This window comes from Platalea leucorodia, assembly GCF_965183815.1.
Source record: "Platalea leucorodia genome assembly, chromosome: 3".
Lineage (NCBI taxonomy): Eukaryota > Metazoa > Chordata > Aves > Pelecaniformes > Threskiornithidae > Platalea > Platalea leucorodia.
In genome coordinates this window covers 127873254-127895713 of record NC_138825.1, presented here as the reverse complement: position 1 = coordinate 127895713, position 22460 = coordinate 127873254, and the positions used below count along the sequence as shown (strand labels likewise).

At 73.1% G+C, this 22460-nt stretch overlaps 1 protein-coding gene across 9 annotated transcripts in view; it reads right to left on the bottom strand.

Annotated features, from left to right (window-relative positions):
- The window catches only part of DNMT3A (DNA methyltransferase 3 alpha), a 50395-nt gene extending 32525 nt beyond the window's left edge, over positions 1 to 17870 (bottom strand). For 6 of the 9 annotated variants that reach the window (XR_014227668.1, XM_082306939.1, XM_082306941.1 and 3 more), the window contains exons 1-3: positions 17752 to 17870; positions 10738 to 10972; positions 5299 to 5403 (exon numbers count right to left, since the gene is read on the bottom strand). Coding sequence is in view for 7 of the 9 variants with exons in the window: in XM_082306939.1 (XP_082163065.1) it covers positions 5299 to 5403; positions 10738 to 10806 (174 nt within the window). In the remaining 2 variants the exon portion in view is untranslated. Of the gene's footprint in view, positions 1 to 98; positions 178 to 2193; positions 2273 to 5298; positions 5404 to 10737; positions 10973 to 17751 lie in introns of those variants that run through there. The other 3 variants (XM_082306942.1, XM_082306945.1, XM_082306944.1) reach the window with 3 other exon arrangements.
- Positions 17871 to 22460: the final 4590 nt, after the last annotated feature.

The window sequence follows — 22460 nt, the reverse complement described above, 5'->3', positions numbered from 1 at the left end:
GGATTTACACCGCCGCCACCACTGCCTGCTCCCCCGCAGGGCGCAGGAGCCCCCTCCCCGGGCGTGCCCGGCGGGCGGCGGGGGCAAGAGCCGCTTACCATGGCGCATCCCCTCCGGCTGGCGCGCAGACCCCCGTCCGGCTGCCGCCCGCCCGTGCGCAGGCGCCTCCTCCCCGCGCTGGCGGCCGCGGCCCCGCGGCGGCGGGCGCTTCCTGCTCGGCCCGGCCGCCCCGGCTCGCTGGCAGAAGTCACTTCCTCCGCTCGCTTGCTCGCTCGCTGGCCCCAGCCCCGGCGTGCGGGGAGCCGGGGGCTGTCGTGTCGAGGGACCACGAGCAGAGCCGGGAAGGAGGGGAGAAGCCGCCCTGCAACCGCAGCGGGGAAGGGGCTGGCGAGGCAGGAGGGGGCGTTGGGGGCCAGGGGGACCCTCGCGGGGTGTCCGGCAGTGCTGGTGGGGAGTCACGGCCACGCCAGCCCAACGCCCGGCCGCCCGCGGGGACGCAGGGAACGGCTGCCAAACGCCCTCGCGCCGGGCTTGCACTGCGCAGCCCCCGCCGCAGCGGCAGCTGTAGCCGGGCTGGCCCCGCTCCCACCCAGGGACAGCACGGTGGTGTCATTCGTGCCGGGGATCTGCACACACCAGGGCGGGGGCCACCGCACACCCATGTGCCAGGGACACGCGAGCTGCCGCCGCAAGTCCCGGGGGTGCCTGGCGGCCTCTCCCTGTGCCGGATGGCTCTTGGCTGTGGCAGGCGGCAGAGCCTGGTCCCCGGGGAGGGCACGGCTCAACCGAGCAGAGACCGTTGCCATCGGGAGGGTGGAGGCGTTGTGCCAGGCCACCGCGCAGGAGCTCCCGGCTGCGAGCGAGGGCATGCGCGGGGTGATGGAGGCTGAAGGACAAATCTCGGCGTGCCTGGCTGAGGGACGCCGCAGGCCCGGGAGGCCTGGGCACCGACCGCAGTGGTGGGACAGGCTGTGGGGACACCGCGGCACGCCTGGATGCGGCCCTGGAGCAGCGGAGGGAGCTGGCACCGTCGGTGGGATGGATGCTGGAGAGCAAAGTCCCCGGCTGGCGGAGGGGTGGGAGCCGCCAGCGCCGCCGGGCCTGCGCCTGGGCCTCGCGTGGCTCTGGAAGCGACTGTGCGGCGCATGCTCTGCCTGCGTCCCCCCGCGCCCGTGCACCGCCGGCGCCCCAACCGCCCCGGCTCAGTGCGGCTGGGGGGCTCAGAGCAGGAGGAGCTGCCGGAGGGACCGGAGCTGGCTTGGAAGGGGACGGGGCAGCCTGCAGCAAAGGGGAGGGAGGGACACTCGGGGCAAACCGAAACGGGGCTCCTGGCTGCAGCCCAGCCCTGCACCCCGGAGCTCCCTGCCAGGGGAGCTGGGGTCCATCCCACGCCCCTCATGGCGAGCGTGAGGGGACCTGCTTCCCGCTGCGTCCCCCCGTCCCCTGCACGCCAGCATCCCCCAGCTCGCCCCGAGCCGCGTCAGGAGCTGCCCTCCCTCTGGGTTCCCGGCTGCCGTCCCCCCAGCGCGGTGCCGGGGCCGGGCTGCAGCTTGCGGTGGGGGCCCAGCCGCCCCCAGCCCCGCTCCCGCCTCTCGCTTGGGGCCGCATCCTGGACACCGTGCCGAAAACAATCGCAGGGGCTGCGTGGGCTTCCCGGGAGGAAACGGGAAGGCCAGCAATGTGCTCCGGATTAGGCAGCTGCGGGGGCCGGCGGAGGCGCGGCTGTGGGGGGCTCCGTGCGGCTGTGGGGGGCTCGGTGCGGCGGTGGGGGGCTCGGTGTGGCTGCGGGGGGCTCGGCCCTCTCCCCCGGCGGGACAGGGCCTGGGGGGGCCACGCAGGTGTGGGGGTGGCGGGAGCATGGAGGCATGCACTCCTCTCGGCGCTGCGAGGCCATGGCAGCGGCACCGGGATTAACCATCACCGCTGCCCACCGGGACCACACACCCCTCGCTGGAGCCGTGCCGCCTCCTCCCCACGTGGGGCCGTGGCCGAGCGGAGCAGATGGGGGCTGCTGTGCCCCGTGCGAGGCCTGCTGGGACAGGGACACACAGCCCACCCGGCACCGCGGCCGGCATGCCCTGGCACGACACTCATCCGAAACCAGCCTCGCCGCACCCTCGCGCCTCCAGCCCCTCAACAGCCGCCCCAGCCAAACCTGGCACCCCGGCTCCGGCCCTGCTGCTGCTTCCTTACCTGGGTCGGAACCAGACCCCGGCTCACCGGGCCCCCCGTGCCGCCGGCACGTCCCAGTGCTGCCGCTCGGACACCACCGCCGCCGGGCCGGGGAGGCGCAGGGGAAGGGGATGCCGGGACCCACCCCACGGCCCTGCCCCTCCCCGGCCGCCCCGGCGCCCGTCCCCGTCCCCGAGGAGGGCCCGGCGGCGGGTCTGCCTTCCTGCCCACCCACCCGCTTCCTCCACGCCGGCCGGGCCCTGGGAACAAGCGCTGCCTTTCTCCCGCTCCCCTCCCCTCCGCTGGGCCCCAGCCAAGGACGCTGCTCCGCCGAGAGCCCGCCGGGCCGGACAGCCCCGTGCCGGCCCTGCCGCCTTGCTCGCTGGCAGGCGGACGCTGGCGGGGTCTCGGCCGCGGGGCAGGACTGGCTGTGCCGGGGACGCGTGCTGATGCTGGGGACTGGTCCCCGCAGAGGGCTGGGGGACAGCCCCGATGCACCGCAGCCCTCGGGAAGTCTCGCGCCGACCCCAGTCCCGGAGCACCGGCGGCAGCTCCAAACCTGCGGGGCCCCTGCCCGAGCCTGGGGAGCTGCCAAGTGGGGGGAGATGGGATGGGGCAGCCCTGGGCCGTGCCCCCTTTGCCGGGGGAAGGTGCCGGCAGAGCTGCTGCCATCCACGGCACCATCTGCAGAGCCACTGGCCGAGGGGGTGTCCCACTGGGGAGCCCCTGCTGGACCCGGCTGGGGGTACTGGTCTTGGAGCCACGGCACAGCATGGTTCGGCGCAGCGTGGTTCAGCACAGCACAGCATGGCTTGGCACCACATGGCACGGCTCAACATGGCACGGCGCACCACAGGACAGCACGGTATGGCCCAGCACGGCTCAGCACAGCTCAGAACGGCATGGCTTGGTGTGGCATGGCGTGGCTCACCGATACCATGGTACCCATCCCTGCAGGGCTGTCCCCAGCCAGGCTCCCCGGCTGCCCCTGCCCCGGGCCCTGCTCACCGGCCGACAGCATCACACCCCGGGCAAAATACCTCCAACACCTGGGAAAACCAGCGGGGCCGGTTACTGCCGCGGGGCAGGGCTCCCCGCACCCTGCCCGCTCTGCCAGGCGGCTGCTGGCTCCTGCCTGTCTCTCCGCTCTCCCCGCGGAGCCAGCCCGCTCGCCCAGGCTCCCCATGGCACGTGCCGGCTCCCCTCCACCCCGGTGCGGTGCCCCCGGCCAGGGGCCGCTCCTGCAGGCGCCGGCACTGCGGGGCTCTCCAGCGGGGAGGATATTTTTAGCAGCCCACACCCGGCCGGGGCTTTCCCTGGCCTCCTGGCAGTGCCCGCGGGGCCGCGGGGCTTGCCAGCTCCGCTCGCTTGGCAGCAGGAGTCACCGGGCGGCCGGCTGGGCCGGCGCTGCGCACGGGGCAGGTGCGGCTCGCGGGAGCACGCAGCAAGCGCGCGCGGGACGGGCACCCACTGCGAGCCGACTGGCTCTTCTGCGGGAGGTGCCCGGCATCGTGGCACCGCTGCCACCCATCCACCCTGCTCCAGACCTGCCGCGCCGGAGGGGGCTCCCAGGGCCGCCTACTCCGATGGCCAGAGACCTCCTGGTTCCCAGGCTCCGTCTGTTCCTGACGACTTTCCCCATTTGTTCCCGTGCCAGCATTGTTCTTCTACCGAAGCGGTTCCCCCCGCCCCGGCACGTACCTCCCGCCCCGCCGGATTTACAGCCAGCGCTCGGAGCCCAGCCGCCCGCTCCCCCACCAGCTCCTGGCCCCGCACCCCAGCGTGTCCCATCGCACCCCTGCCCGCCCCAGGCGCCGCCGTCCCGGCTTCCCTGGCCCTGCCGCTACGACAGCCCGGATCCCAGCACGGATCTGGACACGTCCAAGTGCAGGATTAACCCCTTCTGCAGCCAGAAACCTCTGCAAAAAGATTTTGCAACCTTCGAGCAGCGAAGGCGCCCCGGCCCCGCTCGGCTCCCCGCCACGGGACTCTGCCCCTCTGTCCCCTCCCACGGGGCCAGGGGACGGGGACGCTGCCCCAGCCCTGCCGGTGCCCAGGCCCAGGGCGACAGCGTGCACCTTCCCTCCGGGGCTTCAGCATCAAGAGGAACCTCTGCTCCTCCTCTGAACACCGAACTCATGGCGGCACCAGCAGCCGGTGGCGGGACATCCAGCCAGCCGACAGGGAGGAAGCCACCGCGGCTCCCCAGCGGGTACCACGACACACCACGGCCCGGGCCGGCCAAGCCAACGCCTCCACGACTCCCCCCTGGCCCTGGGTGCCCTGTCCCGGTGCCCCACCAGAGCCGGCTGCTGCCCAAAGCCCCGAGCACCCCATCACCCCGCAGCACCCACCGCAGGCATGGCAACCTGTGAGCACCGCAGCACTCTCCTGCGCCGGCCCCTCGGCCAGCGGCACCGCCGGGGCCCCGCGAGGCGCTCCCTGGGACGAGCCGTTTCAGCTCCTTTGGTGTGCGGCAGGCCGCGATCCCGGCCGGCTGGGCTAGCGAGCCAGGAGCTCACCGAGACCCGCACACTTAAGAGTGGGCATAGCCTACACGGCAGGAGCCGGGGAAGCTGGCGGGGGCTCGGCCCCGCGCGCTCACATCCGCCTTGTTATTGCAGCTGCTGGCACGAGCCCGAGAGCCGTGCATCATCGCCCGGGGAGCCGGGGGCTCCGCTCCCCGTGCCCGACTGGCCCGGCAGCCGGAGGAGGGCTGAGCAGCTTGGGGGGGGACGGGACGGGGGTGCCAGCCCCCCAGACAGGAAAAAATGCATGGTGGGGCCTCAGCCGAAGCTGCACCGAGTGGAACGCTGCTGCCGCCGGGCACAGGAGGGGCTCGCCGGGGGCCGCGGGGAGGGGGCAGCGCTGGGGGCCGGGGGGGGACGCTCCCCTCCTGCCGCTCCGCCGCCCTCGGGCTCTCCTCCCAGCTGGAGGCTGCCGGGGCCGCGAGCGAGCGGCCGCGTGCCCCAGCACGCAGGGGAGGCGGGCCGGCCTGCGGCACGCCGGGAGCCGTAGTCTCCTGCCAGCGCGGCGCATCCGCCGGGCGGCGGGGCAGGACGGCCCCACGGGGGGACGCCCCGCTGCCCCCCACCTGGCCCCCGCGCCCGGCGCCCGCTGGCTCACCTGGGCATGCTTGCGCTTCCGCCCGGGCCGCCCGGCTTTCCTCATGGGCGTCCCCGGCTCCTGCTTCTCCTCCTTGCTCTGGTTCTCCTCGGGCTCCTCTTCCCCCTGCGAGCCGGAGACAGAGAGGACGGTTATGCCGCCGGCCCTGGGGCCGGGCAGCCCGGGGTCCTGGGCACGGTTCCGCTCCCACTCGGCGCTGGGATCACCGGCACCGTGGGTGCACTGCAGAGGGCCATGCGTGGCCGGGTGCCTGTCATCACCAGGCCAGTGGCCCCTGGGGCACCATTAGAAGGGCGATTGTGGCTCCTGCCAGGGCTTGGGCTGTGGCGTGAGCCGCCGTGGGGCCGGGCGCCTTCCCCAGGTGAGCCCTCCTGCACCGTGCCCCTCTGCCGCAGCCGGCTCGGGGGTACAAACCCGCTCCTGCAACCCGCTGGAGCCCTGCACATGTGGGGCTGGGAGCTCCTGCTCCACGGCATGCGGAAAGGGCTGCGTGGACCCCATGACACGGCACAGCACGGCATGGCACGGCACAGCGGGTCTGCAGGGAGCCGTGCAGCTCCCTGGGGACAAGGGCAGGCAGCAGGAGCCAGGGTGCCCTTGGAGCAGGCAGGCAGCTGCCTGCTCCACCGTGCCGCCCCCAGCGTGGGCGCTTCAGGCGACTGCGCACCCCTCTCCATGCTCTGCCCCGGAGCAGCTGCCGGCACCCACCACCCCGTCCCCCCCTTCCCCGGTGCCGTGCCCCAGCCCCAGGCGCTGGCAGGGCACACGCGCCGGCACGGGCGACGGAGCAGGAACGCGGCCCCGGAAAATGAACCTGCTCCCCGCGCTGGGGCCGCAGCAGCCGCCTGAGGACGGTGGCGTGCCGGGGGCCCCGCTCCCCGCTCAGGGGGCCCGCGCCCGGTGCTGCGGCAGGGGGACGTGCATGCGGGGCGAGGGCTGCGCGGGGCCCCCGGTGTGTCCCGCAGCGGCGGCGGGGCCGGTTTCACCTGAGCCCCAGAAGATCCCGGCGGCAGCAGCCAAGGCAGGAAGAGGCCGCGGAGGGGGGAGCAGGGGAAGGAGGAGAGGCCGGCGGGGGGCTGGCGAGGGAGAGGCCGGGGAGGGGATGGGGCTGGCAGCCAGACAGCGCCGACATCCAGCTGCACTCACGCAGCCCCGCAGCCGCGGCAGGCGCCAGCCCCGGCCGCATTCCTGCCCGCCACTGCCCTCCTTCCCCTGGGCTGGGGCGGTTGCAGGCCGCGCTGCCCGCAGCACTGCCGGGCCGTGGCTGGTACATCCCCGCTGGGGTCCAGCCCAAAGGTCCCGCGGGGTCGGGACGTGCCGTGCCCCATGACCGCGGTGCCCCACGGCTGCGGTGCCCCATGGCTGCAGTGCCCCACGGCTGCGGTGCCCCAGACCAGCTCCCTCTGGGCGGCCCACCCAACCCCAGCCTGCATCCCCTCCTCGCTGCCCGTCTCCCCTTGTCCGGGGCCGTGCATGTGGGATCGTGTGGCAGCCACGTGCTGGTTCATCCCCAGCCACTATGGCGGCACGCCGGGACCGCGCTTGCCCTGGCTCTGTCACCGCCTGCCACTCGCCTGCGCGTGGGGCAGGGCAGCCCCCAGCCCCTGCGCTGACCCCACACCCCGCCAGCGCTGCAATGGCCGTACCCAGCCCTGGCACCCGCCGGCACTGTGCCACAGGCTGGGAAACCAGGGCTGAGCAAGGAGAGGCGGCACCTGGGGGCTCAGCCCTGGGCCGAGCCCCGCTCCCCACACGGTCCCGGGCGGAAAGTTTTGGGACGGGTCCAAGGACGACGTCAGGATCACGGTTCCAGCTCCATCCCGGCGCAGGAGCCAAAGGGGGTTCCCAGCGGGGGATTCGCGGGGGTCCCTGCCCTGCAGGCCCACGGCACCTCGCTGTGCACCAGAGCTGGCTGGAGGGAGCAGAGCGGAGCCCCCTGCCACGGCCGCGGGGACCTGCCTTGCCAAACCGCGCGGCGCTGCACTTTGTCCCAGCTGGAGCCGCCCCCGGTCCCGCAGTGCCGGGGCGGCCCTGCAGCCTGTCCCTGCGGCGAGGCCGTGCTTCATCCAGCTCCACAGGCAAACGAGCAGCTCCTGCCACCACTGCCAGGGCCGGGGCACTCGGCAGCGCCAAGGGGCCCGGGGGGCCCAGCCCAGCCCCGCGCCCGGCAGCGGGAGTGCCACGGCAGAGGCGAGTCCCCCAGCGCCCGTCCCTTTGTCCCCGGTGCCGCGCCGGTCGCTGTGGCACATGGCTCCAGCCGGCTGCCCGCCGCCATGCGCAGACTTTGGCCGGGCCTGGGCAGTGTTTACGCTGGACGCAAGGGAAAGGTACGGTGGGGTGCTGAGTGCACGGCGCTGGCACACGGGCCGTGCCGGGCAGCGAGCCCTCCCGTGGCTGGGGGAGGATGCAGCTGCAGAGCACCCGGTGGGTGCCGGCGAGGTGAGGGGGGCTCCGGGGGGGCTCGGCAGGGTCCCCAGGCAACGCCACCTCTCGGGGGGCTGCAGTCCCCGGGGGGTCTCCGTGCTGCCCCAGCCCTGTCTCACCGCCCGAGCGGCAGCAGTCAGTGCTGCTGCGATTCCTCCCGCCGCCTGGGCCCATCCTGGCCCTGCCTTGTGCCGGGGTGGCGGTGCTGGGCACAGTGACCTGCCGGTGAAAGCAGCGGGCGGCTCCTCTGGTGCTGTGCGGGTCCCCCGGCGCTGCCCCCCACGCGGGCCCGCAGGATGGCCCCCCGGTTGGCACTCAGCCCGGCCGGCAGCGCGGGCTGGGGCCAGGGCTCCGTTCCACTCCCCACGCTGCTGCATGCAGCCGGCACGCGAAACGCCGGCGGGGCAGCCGACTCGAGGGACGCCGCGGCAGGGGCAGGCAGGAGGTGCCCCCAGCGCGCATGGGGACAGGGCGAGCTCCCCGCGAGCTGGCCCCACTGCTGCAAACCGGGGCAGCCCCACCGCGGGGCTCAGCAGGGTCCCTGCACCACCAAGCTGGGGGACGCGGGGCCCGGGGCAGCACCGGGGCTGCAGGGACCCCCCGGCGCATGGCCGGCACCCCAAAAGCAGGGCAGGCGCCGGAGAAGTAGGGATGCAGCCCTGGCATGAGCAGGGCTGGTGCAAAGGGCTGCGAGGGGGATCTGCTCCCCCCCGCCCGGTGCAGGGGTGCCGGTGCCGCAGCCCCTCGCCGCCTGCAGCCTGCTCGGAGCTGAGTCATCTCCTCATAAATCAGCCCGCTCCCCTTCTCCCCGGGGCTCGGCCAGGCGCGGGGCCGCATGGCGCGTCCCTGATGCTCTGGGCTCCTGCGCCGCTGCCAAGCAACAACCCAGAGGGAAACCACCGCCGAGGAGGAGAGCTGCTGCATGACGCAGTGCTGGCTCCACGGCCGCCACGCCGGGTCCCAGCTCCCGGCTGCACCAGGCCGGCAGCGGGGCAGGAGCCCCCAGCAGCCAGGGGAAACCGGCCTGGTGGGGCCGGAGAAGGTGGGTGCGGAGACCCCCACCTCGCACAGGAGCTAGAGCTCAGCCTCGCCAAGTCTGTGCTGAGAGCAGCCGGCACCGGCGTGACCCACAGTGCCGCGGGTGTCGAGGGACGGCCTCATCCTCCTGGCCCCGCAGGCAGCGCGCATCCCTTCGGCAGAGGTGACCTCCACGCGTGGCTGCGGGGGAGGCGATGCCGCGTCCCGGCGGGGTCAGGCCAGGACAGCGCTCAGCTGGGCACGCTCGCGGCGCGCTCGCTGCCAGCCCACGTGGGTTGCTGGCACCCTGGGGACCGGCACCCGCAGCGGTCCCGCTTTCGAGGGTGAGCCGGGCTGCAGCACAGGCGCCGGTTTCTCCCGTGGCTCTTCCCCGCAGCCCGCCCTGTGCCGCGGCCCTGCACCCCGCTCTCCATGTTGGCTCTGCCGCGCGCCTCCAGAACCGCACCGAAACACGGGGCAGGCCGCCACGTCCGCCTGCCGGGGGCTGCCCCGCCACCTCGCTCACGCTCCTGGCGCCAGTGACCCGGGCAGGCGGGCTCAGCCGCACGCACCCGCTCCGGCATCACCCACCGCGAGGCAAAGCATGGGACCGACCGACCGACCCCCACTTTACTCGTCCCCCCCAGCCGTACCAAGAACGTGCCGGACACTTCCCAACAGACACACGGGTTGGCCCCTCCAGCAGCCAGGAGCGATGGCCAGAGGACCGGGAGCACTGGCGCGGGGACCAGCCAGGCCTGACCCGGCGCGGCCGCCACGGCCGAGCCAGCCTGGAGGAACTCAGATGACCCCGACCCCGCGCTGCCCGCAGTGGGACGGCGTCCAGCTGGCCGCCAGCCCCGCTCCCCACGCCTTGACCAGGGCAAGCCCTGCCCCTGCGCCTGCTGGGATGCTTCTCCCCTCTGCAGGGAGAGTGATGCCTTTGCCGGCACCAGCAATGGGAGCAGCCACACTGGCCCGGCATGTCCTGGTGTGGCGGGGACGCCAAGTAGCACCGTGGACGCGGTCAGAGCCTGCCACCCGTCCCGGCTCAGGCCTCCCCAAACCCGCGCAGCCCCTCACCCTGCCCTACATCCATGCTGCACCCCCAGCCCGGTCCCCGCTCGGCCCCACAGCCGGCAGGGTGGTTTGGGGGCCGCCCTCCCCACAGAACCGCTCTCTGGCCGGGGAGGCGGGGGGCACGTACCAGGGATGGCGGTCCCTCCGCCGGGGCCACGCGCCCCTCGCACAGTGCAGCGACGAGAAGGCGAGCGTGCACCGTGTGCGGCCCGGCACAGGAGGGGTTCCCTCCCGAGCCCGAGCATTGCACGCGGGGAGGCAGGAGGAGGCGCAGGGACCCCCGAGCCCCGGCACCAGGTGGGACGCCCGTGAGGGGGAGCAGGGCTGGCACGAGGGCTGGAGCCTGGCAGTGGCGAGGCGACGGGGCCACCTCCGGATGCATGCCCCATGTCCCCCTCCCGCCGCCAGGACAGGCACCCACCACCCACCCCATCGCCACCCGGCCAGCCCAGAGCCGGGGCAGCCCCCAGCCCCGGGGGTGCTCCCCCACCCCGTGCTCTCCCACCACGGCAGCCCCCTCCCCGCAGCCGGGCTTGCCCCGGCCCTGGCCGCCGCCGGGAGGTGACAGCAGGTCTCCGCTTCCCCATCCCCTCCCCGCGCTCCCCCACCGCCAGGAATAGCTCAATCCACGCTAATCCCGGCCGTGGCGCTGGGCTCCCCCCGCCCGGCTCCGAGCTCCCCTCCGCGGCGAGGGGGGAGCGGGGTTGGCGCGCGCTGGAGGGGGCCCCGCACCCCCTTTTCCTGCACGCCTGCCAGCCAGCCTTGGCCAGGAGCGAGCCGGACCCCCAGCGCCCACCGCAGCCCTGGCACCGGCAGGAGCAGTGCCAAGCCCAGTGATGGGGACGGCTGCGGTGCGAGCAGGGCCCCCCGGCAGCCCCCCACCTGCCGAGAGCCGGCAGAGCCGCGGCGGGACCCTACCTTGTGCGTGTCGAGTGCCTCGCGGTTTGGAGCGGGGCTGCTGGCATCGAGGGTCCCGCTGGACGGCATGGTGGGGAGCGAGGGCGGGCACCTGGGACCGTCGCCTCTTCAGCACCAAAGCGGACCCCGCCGCCGCCGCGCTCCGGCTCTCTGCGCCGAGGAGGGGGTCCGGGAGCCGTCGCCCACCGCAGCGGCCAGCCCCTGCGTCCCGCCGCCTGCCTGGATCCTCCTGCCCCTGCGGGAAGCAGAGAGGGCTGGGGTGAGAGGGGAGCGCCGGCCCCACCGCCCCCCGCACCGCGCCCCGGCCCCCGGCAATTATTAACACGCCACAACCTTGACTCCGCCGGGCTGGGCTGGGGCCTTGTCCCTGGCATCGCCCCCGGCAGGCGGCTGAGCCCCAGCCCGCGCTGGCTGCAGGGTGCACGGTGCGGGGCGCACAGCGTGGGGTGCACAGTGCAGGGTGCATGGCGCGGGGTGCATGGTGCTGGCTGCAGCAGCGTGGGGTGCACGGTGCATGGAGCGGGGTGCATGGTGCTGGCTGCAGCAGGGCAGGGTGCACGGTGTATGGCGCGCGGTGCACGGTGCTGGCTGCAGCAGCGCAGGGTGCACGGCGCGGGGTGCACGGTGCTGGCTGCAGCGGCGCGGGGTGCACGGTGCACGGTGTGGTATGGGGTGCGTGGTGCACAACGCACAGCGTGGGGTGCCCAGCGCGAGCTGCACGGCACAAGGTGTGCAGTGCCGGGTGCACAGCGCACGTTGTGGGGTGCGTGGTGCACAGTGCGAGGCGCAGGGCGCACAGCGCGTGGCGCACAGGGTGCAGAGCGCAGGGCGCACGGCGCAGGGTGCATTCTGCAGGGTGCAGAGCGCGGGCTGCAGGCTGCGTGGCGCGGGGCGCATTCTGCGGGGTGCAGAGCGCGGGGTGCGCGGGGCGCGTTCTGCAGGGTGCGGGGTGCGGGCAGGGCCCCGCGGGGCTGCGGCGGAGGCGGCAGCCCCAGCACCTGTTGCTATGGCAAACGCTGCCTGCATTAGCCATGGCCGAGGCTGCTGTTGCCTTTGGCACCGGAGCTGCAATTTGTTTCTAGAGCTTTCCAGCCGCAGCCCGTTCCCAGCCGGCGGGGTGGGGGGCTGCCGGGCGGGCAGGGCTGCTGCTGCTGCTGCTGCTGGGAACACAAACTCCAACCCCGACACGTTCCTCCCGTCCCCGCGCCTGCCTGCGGCGCGGGGCTGCCTGCGGGGCTGCCTGTGGGGCGGGGGGCCGGGGTGGCCCCCGCCGGGGCTGCAGCCTCCCCCGGAGCGCAGCGGCGCTGCCGCAGGCACGGGGACCCCCGGGGGCTCAGGGCGCTGGGCCGGCGGCCAGAGGGTGGGAGATGGGTGGGAGCTCGGCCGTCTCTGCCGCGGCTCCCCCAGCGCGGCCCCTCGCGCAGGCAGGGCTGGGGTGGGACGTGGGCAGGGGGTGCAGGCAGGAGGGGGTGGGATGTGGGCAGGGGGTGCGGGCAGGGGGGGTGGGATGGCAGCGTGGGGTGCAGGGTGCAGGCTGGGGGTGCAAGCTGGGAGTGTGGGATGAAAGGTGCAGGATGCGGGCTGGGGGTGCTGGGTGCAGGATGGGACCCGGGGGTGCAGAATGGGGGTGGGAGATGCAGGCTGGGGGCGCAGGATGGGGATGGGAGGTGCGAGCTGGGGGTGCAGAACGAGGGCTGGGGGTGCTGGGTGCAGGATGGGACCCGAGGGTGCAGGATAGGGGTGAGGGCTGCCCCCCCCATGCACAGCCCCGCGCCAGCCCGTGCCCGTTCCTCTCCTTTGCCAGCTCGGGGAGCCCCCGGGGGAGGCCCCGTCCCGCGGCACCGTCCCCGCCAGCCCTCCGCCACGCAGGGCCTGCCCACGCCCGCGCCTGCTCCCCACGGAGCCCCGTCGCCCCCGGCCCGGCGCGCTCAGCCCCGCCGCTGCCAGCCTCGGCCCCGCGCCGGCACCCTGGGCACCGCGGTGCCCCTCGCTGAGGGGCCGGCGCCGAGCACCCCGAACACCCACATGCTGCTGCTTTGGGCACCCATCTCACAGCTGCTGTGCCGCCAGCACCATGGCACGCGGTTCGGCACAGCGTGGCACGCCGCTGGGCACGGCATGGCACAGCACGCCGTTCGGCACGGTACAGTGGGGCACCTTGGCCCTGCGCCCCTCCCTGCGAGCTGCCTCCCCGGGGTGCTGCTGGCGCCGGTGGTGCCCCCCGCCCTGCCGCTGCCCCCCGAGCCCCCAGCCCCGCTCCCCGCCGCGCTGTGCCTCGGCAAAGCCCCGGCCGCGGGCACGGGAGGACACGTGCCGCTGGGAAGCGCCCGGGGACACCCCGGCTGCACCCAGGCACCTCCGCGGCAGGGGCACCCCGGCCCCCCGGGGGGTCCCCCGCGCCCACAGGCACCGGGGGTGCTGGTGTCCCCGGCGGCCCCGGCTCCCGCTGCCCGGCGGGTCCCTGCCTGTGCTGCCCTGCAGCGCTGCCGCCGGCGCCTGCCTCCCGCACGTCCCCGCAGCCCTAGAAAATGGCTCGGCCGCCCCCGGCCCCACCATACCGGGGTCCCTGCGGCAGCCCCGGGGGGCGGGTGAGTGCCCCCCGGCATCCCCGGTGCCCGGGGAGCGCGCGGCTGCGAGCCGCCCCGCTTGGCGCTGCCGAAGGGCCAGCTCGCGGGCTTTGATTCGCTTCCAGCAAACATGGTCTCCAAACGCACTAAAAATAGTTGGGCTGCGTACAAACCCCGCGGCAGCCCCGGGCCGGCGGCCGCCGAACAAAGACGGGGAGAAGCCGGCGACACCGGCTGCCTCCCGCTCCCCCAGCCCCACCGCCGGCACCGTGGGGCGAGCGTGGTCCTGCCGGGAGGGTACATGCGGGTACTGCCGCGGCCCCCGGCACCGGCCCTGCTCCCCCGCGCTCTTACCCGGCCGAGGCTCACCCACCGCGGCGGGATGGGACAGGACGGGGGGCTGCGGCACCGTGTCCCCGCGCTAGGCCGCCGAGACCCTCCTCCCGCAGCGCCGGGGCATCCCCTCACCGATGCGGTGGCGGTGGTGGGGGGGACAGACCCTCGTCCGGCGCTCGCCGCCGAAGCGCGGGGAGGGACTCACCGCCTTCCCTCCTGCTTCTCTATTTAACCGCTCGGGCTGACCTTACGGCTGACGGCGAGCGGGGGAACCGGCAGCCCCAACCCGCGCCGTGCCGCTCCCGCACGGCAGGGCCCCGGCGAGTCACGCTCGCCGCACGGCAGAGGCGTTTCAAAGTAGGTTACCTGCGATGGATGGATGAGACACGCGGCGTTGCCAAAAAAAAAAAAAAAAAAAAAAAATCAAAAACCCGCCTTTTTTTATATTTAGGGACCTCGCCGGTGCCCGCCGGTGCCGTGCCGCAGCCGAGAACCCGCAGAAACCCAAACGGCCATTTTAGGTGATGGCGAGCGGGGTCCCCGACAGCCCCTCACGCTGGTGGCGGGTGACACCTTCACCGCAGTCCCCCCCTCCTGTCCTAACGTGACCCTGCGTGCAGCCTCCCCCGGCGCGGTGACATCCACCGGGTTTGGACGGGGTCCCTCGTGCGTCCCCACCGCCTTTGGCGGTGGGGACGCACGAGGGACCCCGTCCAAACGCCTCTCCCGTGACAAGTGCCGCAGCGTATTATTATTGTTGTTGTCACTTTGAGTCACCGCCACCCCCGGGCAGCCGCGCTCCTCCTCCTCCTCCTCCTCCTCCTCCTCCCTCCCAGCGCCGGGGAAGAAGTTCAGGATTGACTCAGAGGGGGACGGGAGCCGCGGCCGTGAGTCAACCCCCCCACCCCCTGCGCCCCCCACCCCTGACTCACGCTGGGGTGCCCCCCCCCCCCCCGACCCCCCGCGGCGTGGGTGCTGCTGGCAGGGGCAACCGGGGACGGGGTGGGCGTCCCCCGGGGCCCAAAATTTAGCCGAGCGGCAGCAGCTCCCCTGCGATTGCCTCCAACAGATGGTTGCGCCGAAACCACCGTCGCGGGCAAAGCGTTGACCTCATCCCCCGTAATTATAACTTACGAGCAAAATATTTGGCCACGCTGCTCGGGGGTGCACGTGGCGGGCAGGGACGCGGCCGGCCACGCGTGCAGCGGGCTCCTGCCCTCACCGCAGCCGCCTGGGAACCGCTGCTGGGTCCCGCCGGGGTTTCGACGGGCCGAGGCGCTGGCAGCAGGCGCCCTCCGCTCCCAAAAACAGAACCAGGCGCGGAGCGGGGACCCCAGGTCGGTCGGTAGCACCGAACCGGCCTCGCGCTGCGCCCCAGGGAGCGATGCGCCATGCTGTGCTGCGCCCTGAGGAGCGATGCATGGCCCCGCGCCGCTACGCCACGCCACAAGCAAACCGAAATGCAGGCGGCAGCCCCAAACAGAGCCAGATCCTGCAAAGCGGGAGCACTAGCAAGGGCTGGGGTCCAACGAAACTGCCCGTGGGACGGTCACGCACGTGGGAGACCCCAGCACCGGGACGCGGTGCCGTTCTGCAGGCGCAACGGTGCAAACCCGGCGGCGTTCACGAAGGAGCTGCAGCCGAGCTCCCAGAGCTCCGGGAACGCCTCGCAGCTCGACGTGCTCAGCTTATCGGGGAAAAAAAAAGGCTGAGAGATGATGTGATTACGGTGAGCAAGTGCCTCTGCGGGCAGAGCCCCGGGCACCACGGAAAGCCTCCAGCTGGCAGGGGAGCAGGGCCGGGAGCGGAGCCGGGGCAATTCAAACCGGCAGTCAGGTACGGGCTTTGAACTGGGAAGGGCGGTTAACCGCGGGAACAGGCCCAACCGGCAGCGGCGCGTTCCTGCGCGTGCTGAGCCCCGCGGCGGGAGCGCGGTGGGGAAGCGGGACGGCGCCTCGGCTCGATGCCCCTCCTGGCCCCAGCTGCCAGGTTAGGCGAGCGTGCCCGGCACGGCCCCCGAGTCGCTGCCCCACGCCGCGACGGTGGCACTGGTGGGAGTCCCGCTCCACAGGTCGGGTCAGCCGGTGGTAAAAACCCAAACCGGCGCGCAGCCTCGAGGGCGAGCGGGTTCCTGCCGCAAACCAGGGAGCAGACGACACCTTGGTCCCCGCAAAACCGCACGCCCAAACACCGCCGGCTCCTCCCGCGGAGCCGGAGCCGCCGGGGCACGCGTGCACCTGGCGCACGCGTGTCCTGGGCACGCGCACACGCGTGCCGGCGGTTACCTGGCAAGCCCACGCGCTTTCCCCTTCGGGTGCCGCAGGGTGCCGCACGCTCGCTTACGGCCCACCCTGCCCGGGGCAGGCAGGCAGGCAGGCAGGCAGCGGCGCAGGCAGGGCAGAGCCCGTGGGAAGGCATCGGGCAGGGACGCGCAGATGTGCAGTCCTAAAAATACCCGCACGAAAACCACCACCTGAAGGTCCCTGAGCGACCGGCACGGCACGGCACGGCACGGCAGCCCCGGCGGCAAAGCGGGGGCGAAGCAGCGGCTGCCGACAGATTTCAGGCACGGACGTCGCCCGTGCTGGGCAGCTTGGCGGTCGCGCAGGCCGCCGGGGAAACGGCCGGGCCGCGGCCTCGGCAGCCGGCGAGCGGCACGGGCACCGGCATCCCGCCTTTCCTCGAGAGGCGGCGGGCGCTGCATGTCACGAAAAGAGGCTCCCGCTACGAAGTTTCGAGCTGACTCAGCACGAAAGGCCAGTGCAGGCGCGGGAGCTGCCGGGAGCAGCCGCCGGGTACGACAACATCCACTCCCCTCCGGCTCCCCGCGGCCGCCCGCCAGCTTCGAGGGATTCGCTCGGGGCTGGTCCGGGTCGCCCCGTCCGCGTCTCCCCGCGGGGACGGGCGAGGGAGGCCGCGGGGACGGCCGGGCAGGACGCGGGCGTCCGCCGTCGCGGCCGTCTCTTGCCACCGCGCACTCGGTGCAGCAATGCAAGCCCCGAACGCCAATCCCGTGGTGACACCGTCTACGTCACACAAAGGGAAGAAATAAAGAAAGAGGAACTGAGCGAAGAGGAAAATTTCATTTGCCCGCAGGTTCGCGCACACGAACACCCCGAAACGAGGGGGGAGAGGAAAAATAAAAGAGAGAGGGAAGGGGGAAGCGAGCGGGCGGCCGCCGCGGCCTCGGCGGGCAGCGGGCAGCAGCGGGCAGGCAGCGGGCAGCAGCGGGCAGGCAGCGGGCAGGCAGCGCCAGCTCCCTGCCAGGCCTCTGCCCCCTCCCCGCCCGGGGCTGCGGCTCCGCTGCCTCCCGCAGCGGCGTGGGGGGGGGCGGGGGGGATTTTATTTTTTTTTGGGTGGAAAAAATAGAAAAGTTTCCACCGGCGCCATCCAGCCCCGGCCCCCCCGGGGCAACGCCGCTGCCGCCCGCGGGAGGGCAGCGCCGGGCCGGGGGCTGCGGGCTCCGGCCCCGCTCCGCGGCGGGGGGCGGCCCCGGCGCCCCGCGGGGTCTCGGCGCGGGGGTCCCGGCCGCGGGGCGGAGGGACGGGCCCGGCCCGGGGCGGGGGGGACGCGGAGCGGAGCGGGCCGGGGCCCCGCGCTGCCCTTCAGCCGCCCGGCGCGGCGCTCAAGGACACGGCGGGGCGCGGGGGCCGGGCCCGCCGGGCCGCGCCGCCGCCGCCACCCCCGCCCGCCGAGCGGGGCCGGGCCGGGCCGGCGGCGGGGGCGGCCGCGGGGGGCCGGGGCCGGCGGGTGGCGGCCCGGCCGCTGCCATCTTTTCCTGCCCGGCGCTGCCCCCCCCGGCCCCGCCGCAGCCCCCGCCGCCGCCGCGACGCCCCCGGGCCAAGGGGGGGGAACCGGACACCGGGGCGGGGGTGTCGGCGGGGGGCGCGGGCCGGGCCGAGGCGAACCGAACCGAGCCGAGGCGAGGGGAGCCGAACCGAGCCGAACGGCGACGAACCGAACCGAACCGCGCCGAGCGCTGCCGAACCGCGCCGAGGCGTTCCGAGCCCAGCCGAGGCGGGGGGTGCCGAGGGCGGGGGGGGGGGGGGGGGTGCCCCGTCCCGGGGGTCGGCGGGGGCCACCCGCGTCCGCGCCGCCGCGGGGCCGTTACCTGGGCCGGTGCGGGCCCGGCGCGCCGTGCCGAGCCGTGCCGAGCCGCCGCCGCCGCTGCGCTGCCCGGCGAGGCCTCCTCCCGCAGCGCCGCCGCCTCCACTGCAGCACCGAGCCGCGCCGCCCGCCGCCCGCCCGCCGCGCGGTCCTAGCGCCCGCCGGGCCGCGCCGAGCGCAGCCCAGCCCCGCCGCGCCGGGCCCAGCCCCGCCGGGCCGAGCCGGGCCGGGCCGTGCCGGAGCAGCTGCGGGCGGGGCCGGGCCGGGCCGGGCCGGGCTGCGCGGGGCTCGGCTCGGCCGGGCCAGTCCGGGCAATGCCGGGCCTCGCTCAGCCCGGCTAAGCCAAGCCGCGCCGTGCCAAGCCAGGCTGGGCCAAGCCAAGCGTACTCAAGGGCTGTGCGGTAGCAAGCCAAGCCGGGCTGGACTGGGCCAAGCTGAGCCGAGCCAAGCCGGGCTGGGCGATGCAGTGCCAAGCCCAGCTGAGCTGAACTGAACCAGGCTGAGTCAGGCCAGTGCCAAGCCAGGCCAGACCACAGTGAGCCAACCCATGCTGCGCCAGGCCAAGCCAAGCCAAACTGACCTGTACCGTGTTGCGCTGGGCTAAGCTGGGCTCAGCCAAGCCAAGCCCAGCAATCCCGTGCAGTGCTGGGCCAAAGCCCTCCTGAGCCGGGCTGAGCCCGGCATCTCTGAACCGTGCCAGGCGGTATGGGGCGGATCTGAGCAGTGCCACGCCAAGCCAAGCAGTGCCAGCCCGTGCCGAGCAGTGCCACACCAAGCCAAGCAGTGCCAGCCCATGCAGTGCCATGCCCAGCCAGGGAGCACCAGGCCATACCATGCCAAGCCGTGCCATGCAGTGCTGAGCTGGGCCATGCAAGCTGGCCAGGCCGTGCAGTGCCGAGCCATGCATGCCAAGCTGAGCAGCGCCACGCAACGGCACGTTACGAAGACCATTGCCAAGCCAAGTGGTTTCATGCCGTATCAGGCCATGCAGGGTCAACCGGAGCCACGCCATGCCAAGCTGCATGGTGCTGTGCAGTGCCAAGCCAAGCAGTGCCATGCAATGCCGTACAGGGTCAAGCCGCACGGTGCTATGCTGTGCCGAGCCGAGCAGAGCCACGCTGTGCTGAGCCGTGCCATGCAGGGCTAAGTTGTGCTGAGCTGTGCAGAGCCAAATTCTGCAGTGTAGCACCGTGCGGTGCAGGTCTGAGCCGTGCCGAGCCGTGCCGTGTGGTGCGGTGCCTACTTGCGCCAAGCTGTGCACTGTCACGCTCACGCTAAGCCATGCTGTGCCAAGCCATGCTGTGCTGAGCTGTGCCCGTGGTTGGGAACCACACCAAGCTGGGCTGCGCCGTGCCAAAGCAAGCCACGCTGGGCAGTGGTGAGCTGTGCCGTGCAGTGCCGAGCTGTGCCGTGCTGCGCCGAGTGGAGTTGTGCAGTGCCAAGTCACGCGCTGCCGTGCCGAGCCGCACCAGCTGTGTGCCGCAGTGCTGAGCCGAGCCGTGCAGTGCGGAGCCAGCCATGCAGTGCTGCGGTGCGCTGTGCCGTGCCGTTCCAAGCTGTGCTGTGCCGTGCTGAGCCGTGCCACGCAGTGCTGCGGGGCCCTGCCCTACAGCTTGTGCCGTGCGTCCTGCAGCGCTCAGCCGCAGGGACCCCCCCGCAGCGATCCACGGCGTTGCCCCACGGCGGGGACCCACCCTGCGCCCTCGCGCCGTGCCCCTGCGGCAGGCCCAGTGCTCCCACCCGCGCCGGCCCCACATCCCTCTGCCCAGCCCAGGCACCCCGGCCCCATCCCTCGCCCCGTCCCTTCTCCCCACGCTCGTGCCGGCCGTGTCCCCACGGTCCCCTGGTGCCAGCAAGTCCTGACCCGCAGGAGGCACCGCCAGGCGATGCCGGGATGGCTCCGGGAGCTTCTGCTTGCTGGGCACCCTGCCCGGTGCCCCGGCACCCCATGCCGGCCCCATGCTGGATGGAGACTCCTGTTCCTCTCCCAGCCAGAGGCTGCCAGAGGGACCCTGGGGCTGAGCGGGGCCCGGAGCATCCTCGGGGCACCTTCCCCTGGCGAGGCGTTTGCGTGACATCGGCCACAAAGCCCGGTGATGGGCACGGACACACCATCAAGGCTGGGAAAGCAGCTGACGAATAAAAGAACTCGACAATTAGGATGGCTTTGAGTCTTGTGATTTGTAAACACACCTGAGGTTTCCCAGGGGCTGACTCAGGTTCCTGTAGCACCGGCGGTGCCGTGGGTGCCGGGGAGGGCCTGGAGAGCCGGGCACTGCCAGGACCGACCTGCTGGCCGGCAGCAGCTGGTGGGGAAGCGCCCAGAAGCCAGGGGCTACGAGGAGCACCAGCGACCTCAGAGGAGCCGTGGGCCAGCGTTGGAGGAAGGGGGACCTGGGGGGCTGCAGGGAGTTGGGGGGGAGGTTGCTGGGTCCCTCCAGCACCCGGGGACGCTCGCGCTGCCACCCCCAATACCGCGCACAGTGGGCATGAGCTGCATGGCCAAAGCCTGTGTTTGATGGGGCCGCGCGCCAAGGTCAGCACCGGCGGGTGCTGAGGATGGGGTGACCTCGGTGTGGGGGGCAGCCTGCCCCAGGAGCACCCCGGCACCGCCTGGATGAGTGCCCAGGGCCCCAGGCTGGCACCGATGGACCCCCAGGGGACCCCCCAGCAGCGCCCGGCCGCGCTTCTGCAGCCGGTGCCACCCTGCTCCGCCGCACCGGTGGAGAGGAACCCTTCCCGGCAGGGACCCCGGCTCGCCTCCAGTGCTGGAAGGCGCCTAGTGCACATGGGGGCACTGTAAAATAAGACATTAATTAATAATAATAATTAATTTTGCATTCCCCTGACTTAATAGGGCCGTCTCCTTCGCTGCTGCAGGGGAAGGCTGCTCCCTCCCGCTCCCGTGGGTCTCTTGCAGGAGCCCTCGCGCGTGTGCCGGTGCTCCAGGCTGGAAAGGGGCAGGCGCCCACCGGGAAAGGCTGCCCGGCCCTGCCAGCTGAGGGGCTGCCTGCTTCTGCCGGTACCCCCCTGCGCACAGCCGGCGGCAGCACCCACGGTGCCCGCTCCGCACCGGCAGCGGTAGACCCGGCACGTGCATTTGAGCCAGCACCCAGTTGCTCGCTGGGCTGGGACTGGGATCGACCCACCAAACCACGCGGGCAGGGTCCTGCTGCGCTGGCAGCAGCGGTGGCTGCCGACGGCCGTGTCTGCGATGGCGCGGCCCCAGCGCTGCGTTGGGCATTGCCCTGCGGGGCTTCCAGAGCAAGGCCTGGGTGCAGTGAGCAGCGGCGTGGCATCGCCCAAGCGCGTGAGACAGGGGATCTGCCCCAGCTCCCTGTCGTGCCGGCGTAGCCCGGGATCCCTGGGGTGAGCGGTCCCGGCTCGCTGGCACGGCGAGCCCAGCCAGCTGAGCCTCGGCTCCGGGGTGTGCCGGGATGCTATCATCGCCTGATTAAACCCCAGCATCCCTGACCACGGGACGCAGCCACGTTGGGAGGCCGGTGAAGACCCTCCCCGCCGCAGCTCAGCCCCAGCAAAGCCCATTTCTCCAGTTGCTTAATGTGCCCCAGGCCGCCCTGCTATCCGGCGATGACCTTGCTGGAGCAGCGTGCGGCACGGTGATGGCAGCTGCCATCACTCCCTCCCGGCAGGTCTCCTCCAGCGTGCTGCCGTGTCGAGCCGCAGAGCCGGAGTGGCCGCAGCCCAGCGCCCCGAGCCACCGCGCACGAGATGGCTCTCCCCCACCGCGCCGCGCCGGCTGCTATTTCGGGATCCTGGCACTGGCGGTGGCTGCAATAACCGTGTGCCAGCAGCCGAACTCAGGCAGGCTGACCCCGGCTGTGCCCCCTGCATCCCCTTTTCCACAGATGCTCCGCTGTGCCCCCCGGCCACGGTGCGGGCTGTGCCAGGGCTGGCAGGGCTTTCCCAGCCTGCTCCCGCGGCCTCAGCGAGGAGCGTTGGCGATACTGGCATTAGCACCCTGCTCGGGTTTGCTGCACGTATGCTCCTGCTCCTGGCTCTGGCGGAGTCTGCCGCGCTGCCAGAATTTTTTTCCATATCCCGAAGGCCCAGCCTACTTGCAGCGCTGCTTGGCACACCCGCCCTCGCACCCCGGCACAGCCGCGCTCGCACCACGCCACACCCGCCCTTGCGCCATGGCACACCCGTGGCTCCCCGTGCCTCGTGCTGCAGCACTGCAGGTGACTGTGCCTGCGGCGCTGGCGGGTGGCCAGCCCGGCAGCAGGCCGGGCACGCACCGCGCCCGTGCGGCGCCCGCTGCCCACGGACGGCATTGCCTACAGCACGGAGGGAGGTATAGCCGCAGATAGGTATGGCTCCGTGTCAGTGTATCACCACACAGATACGGCTCAACGCGTACGCGCGTCAGTGGGGCTTGATGGAGGTACAGCTGCGAGTACGTGTGCGCGCCCGTGGGCGTATGGCTGTGGGTATGGCTCCACACTGGGATACCGCGGGCAGGCAGAGCTGGCGATACGTCTGTCTGCACAGGGGGCCTGTGGGAACGTCGGCAGGTGGGTATGGCAGCAGTGGGTATGGCAGTACTGGGTATGGCTGTGGGTGGGTATGGCTGTGGGTGGGTATGGCAGCAGTGGGTATGGCAGTACTGGGTATGGCAGCGGTGGGTATGGCAGTGGGTGGGTATGGCAGCGGTGGGTATGGCTGTGGTGGGTATGGCAGTGGTGGGTATGG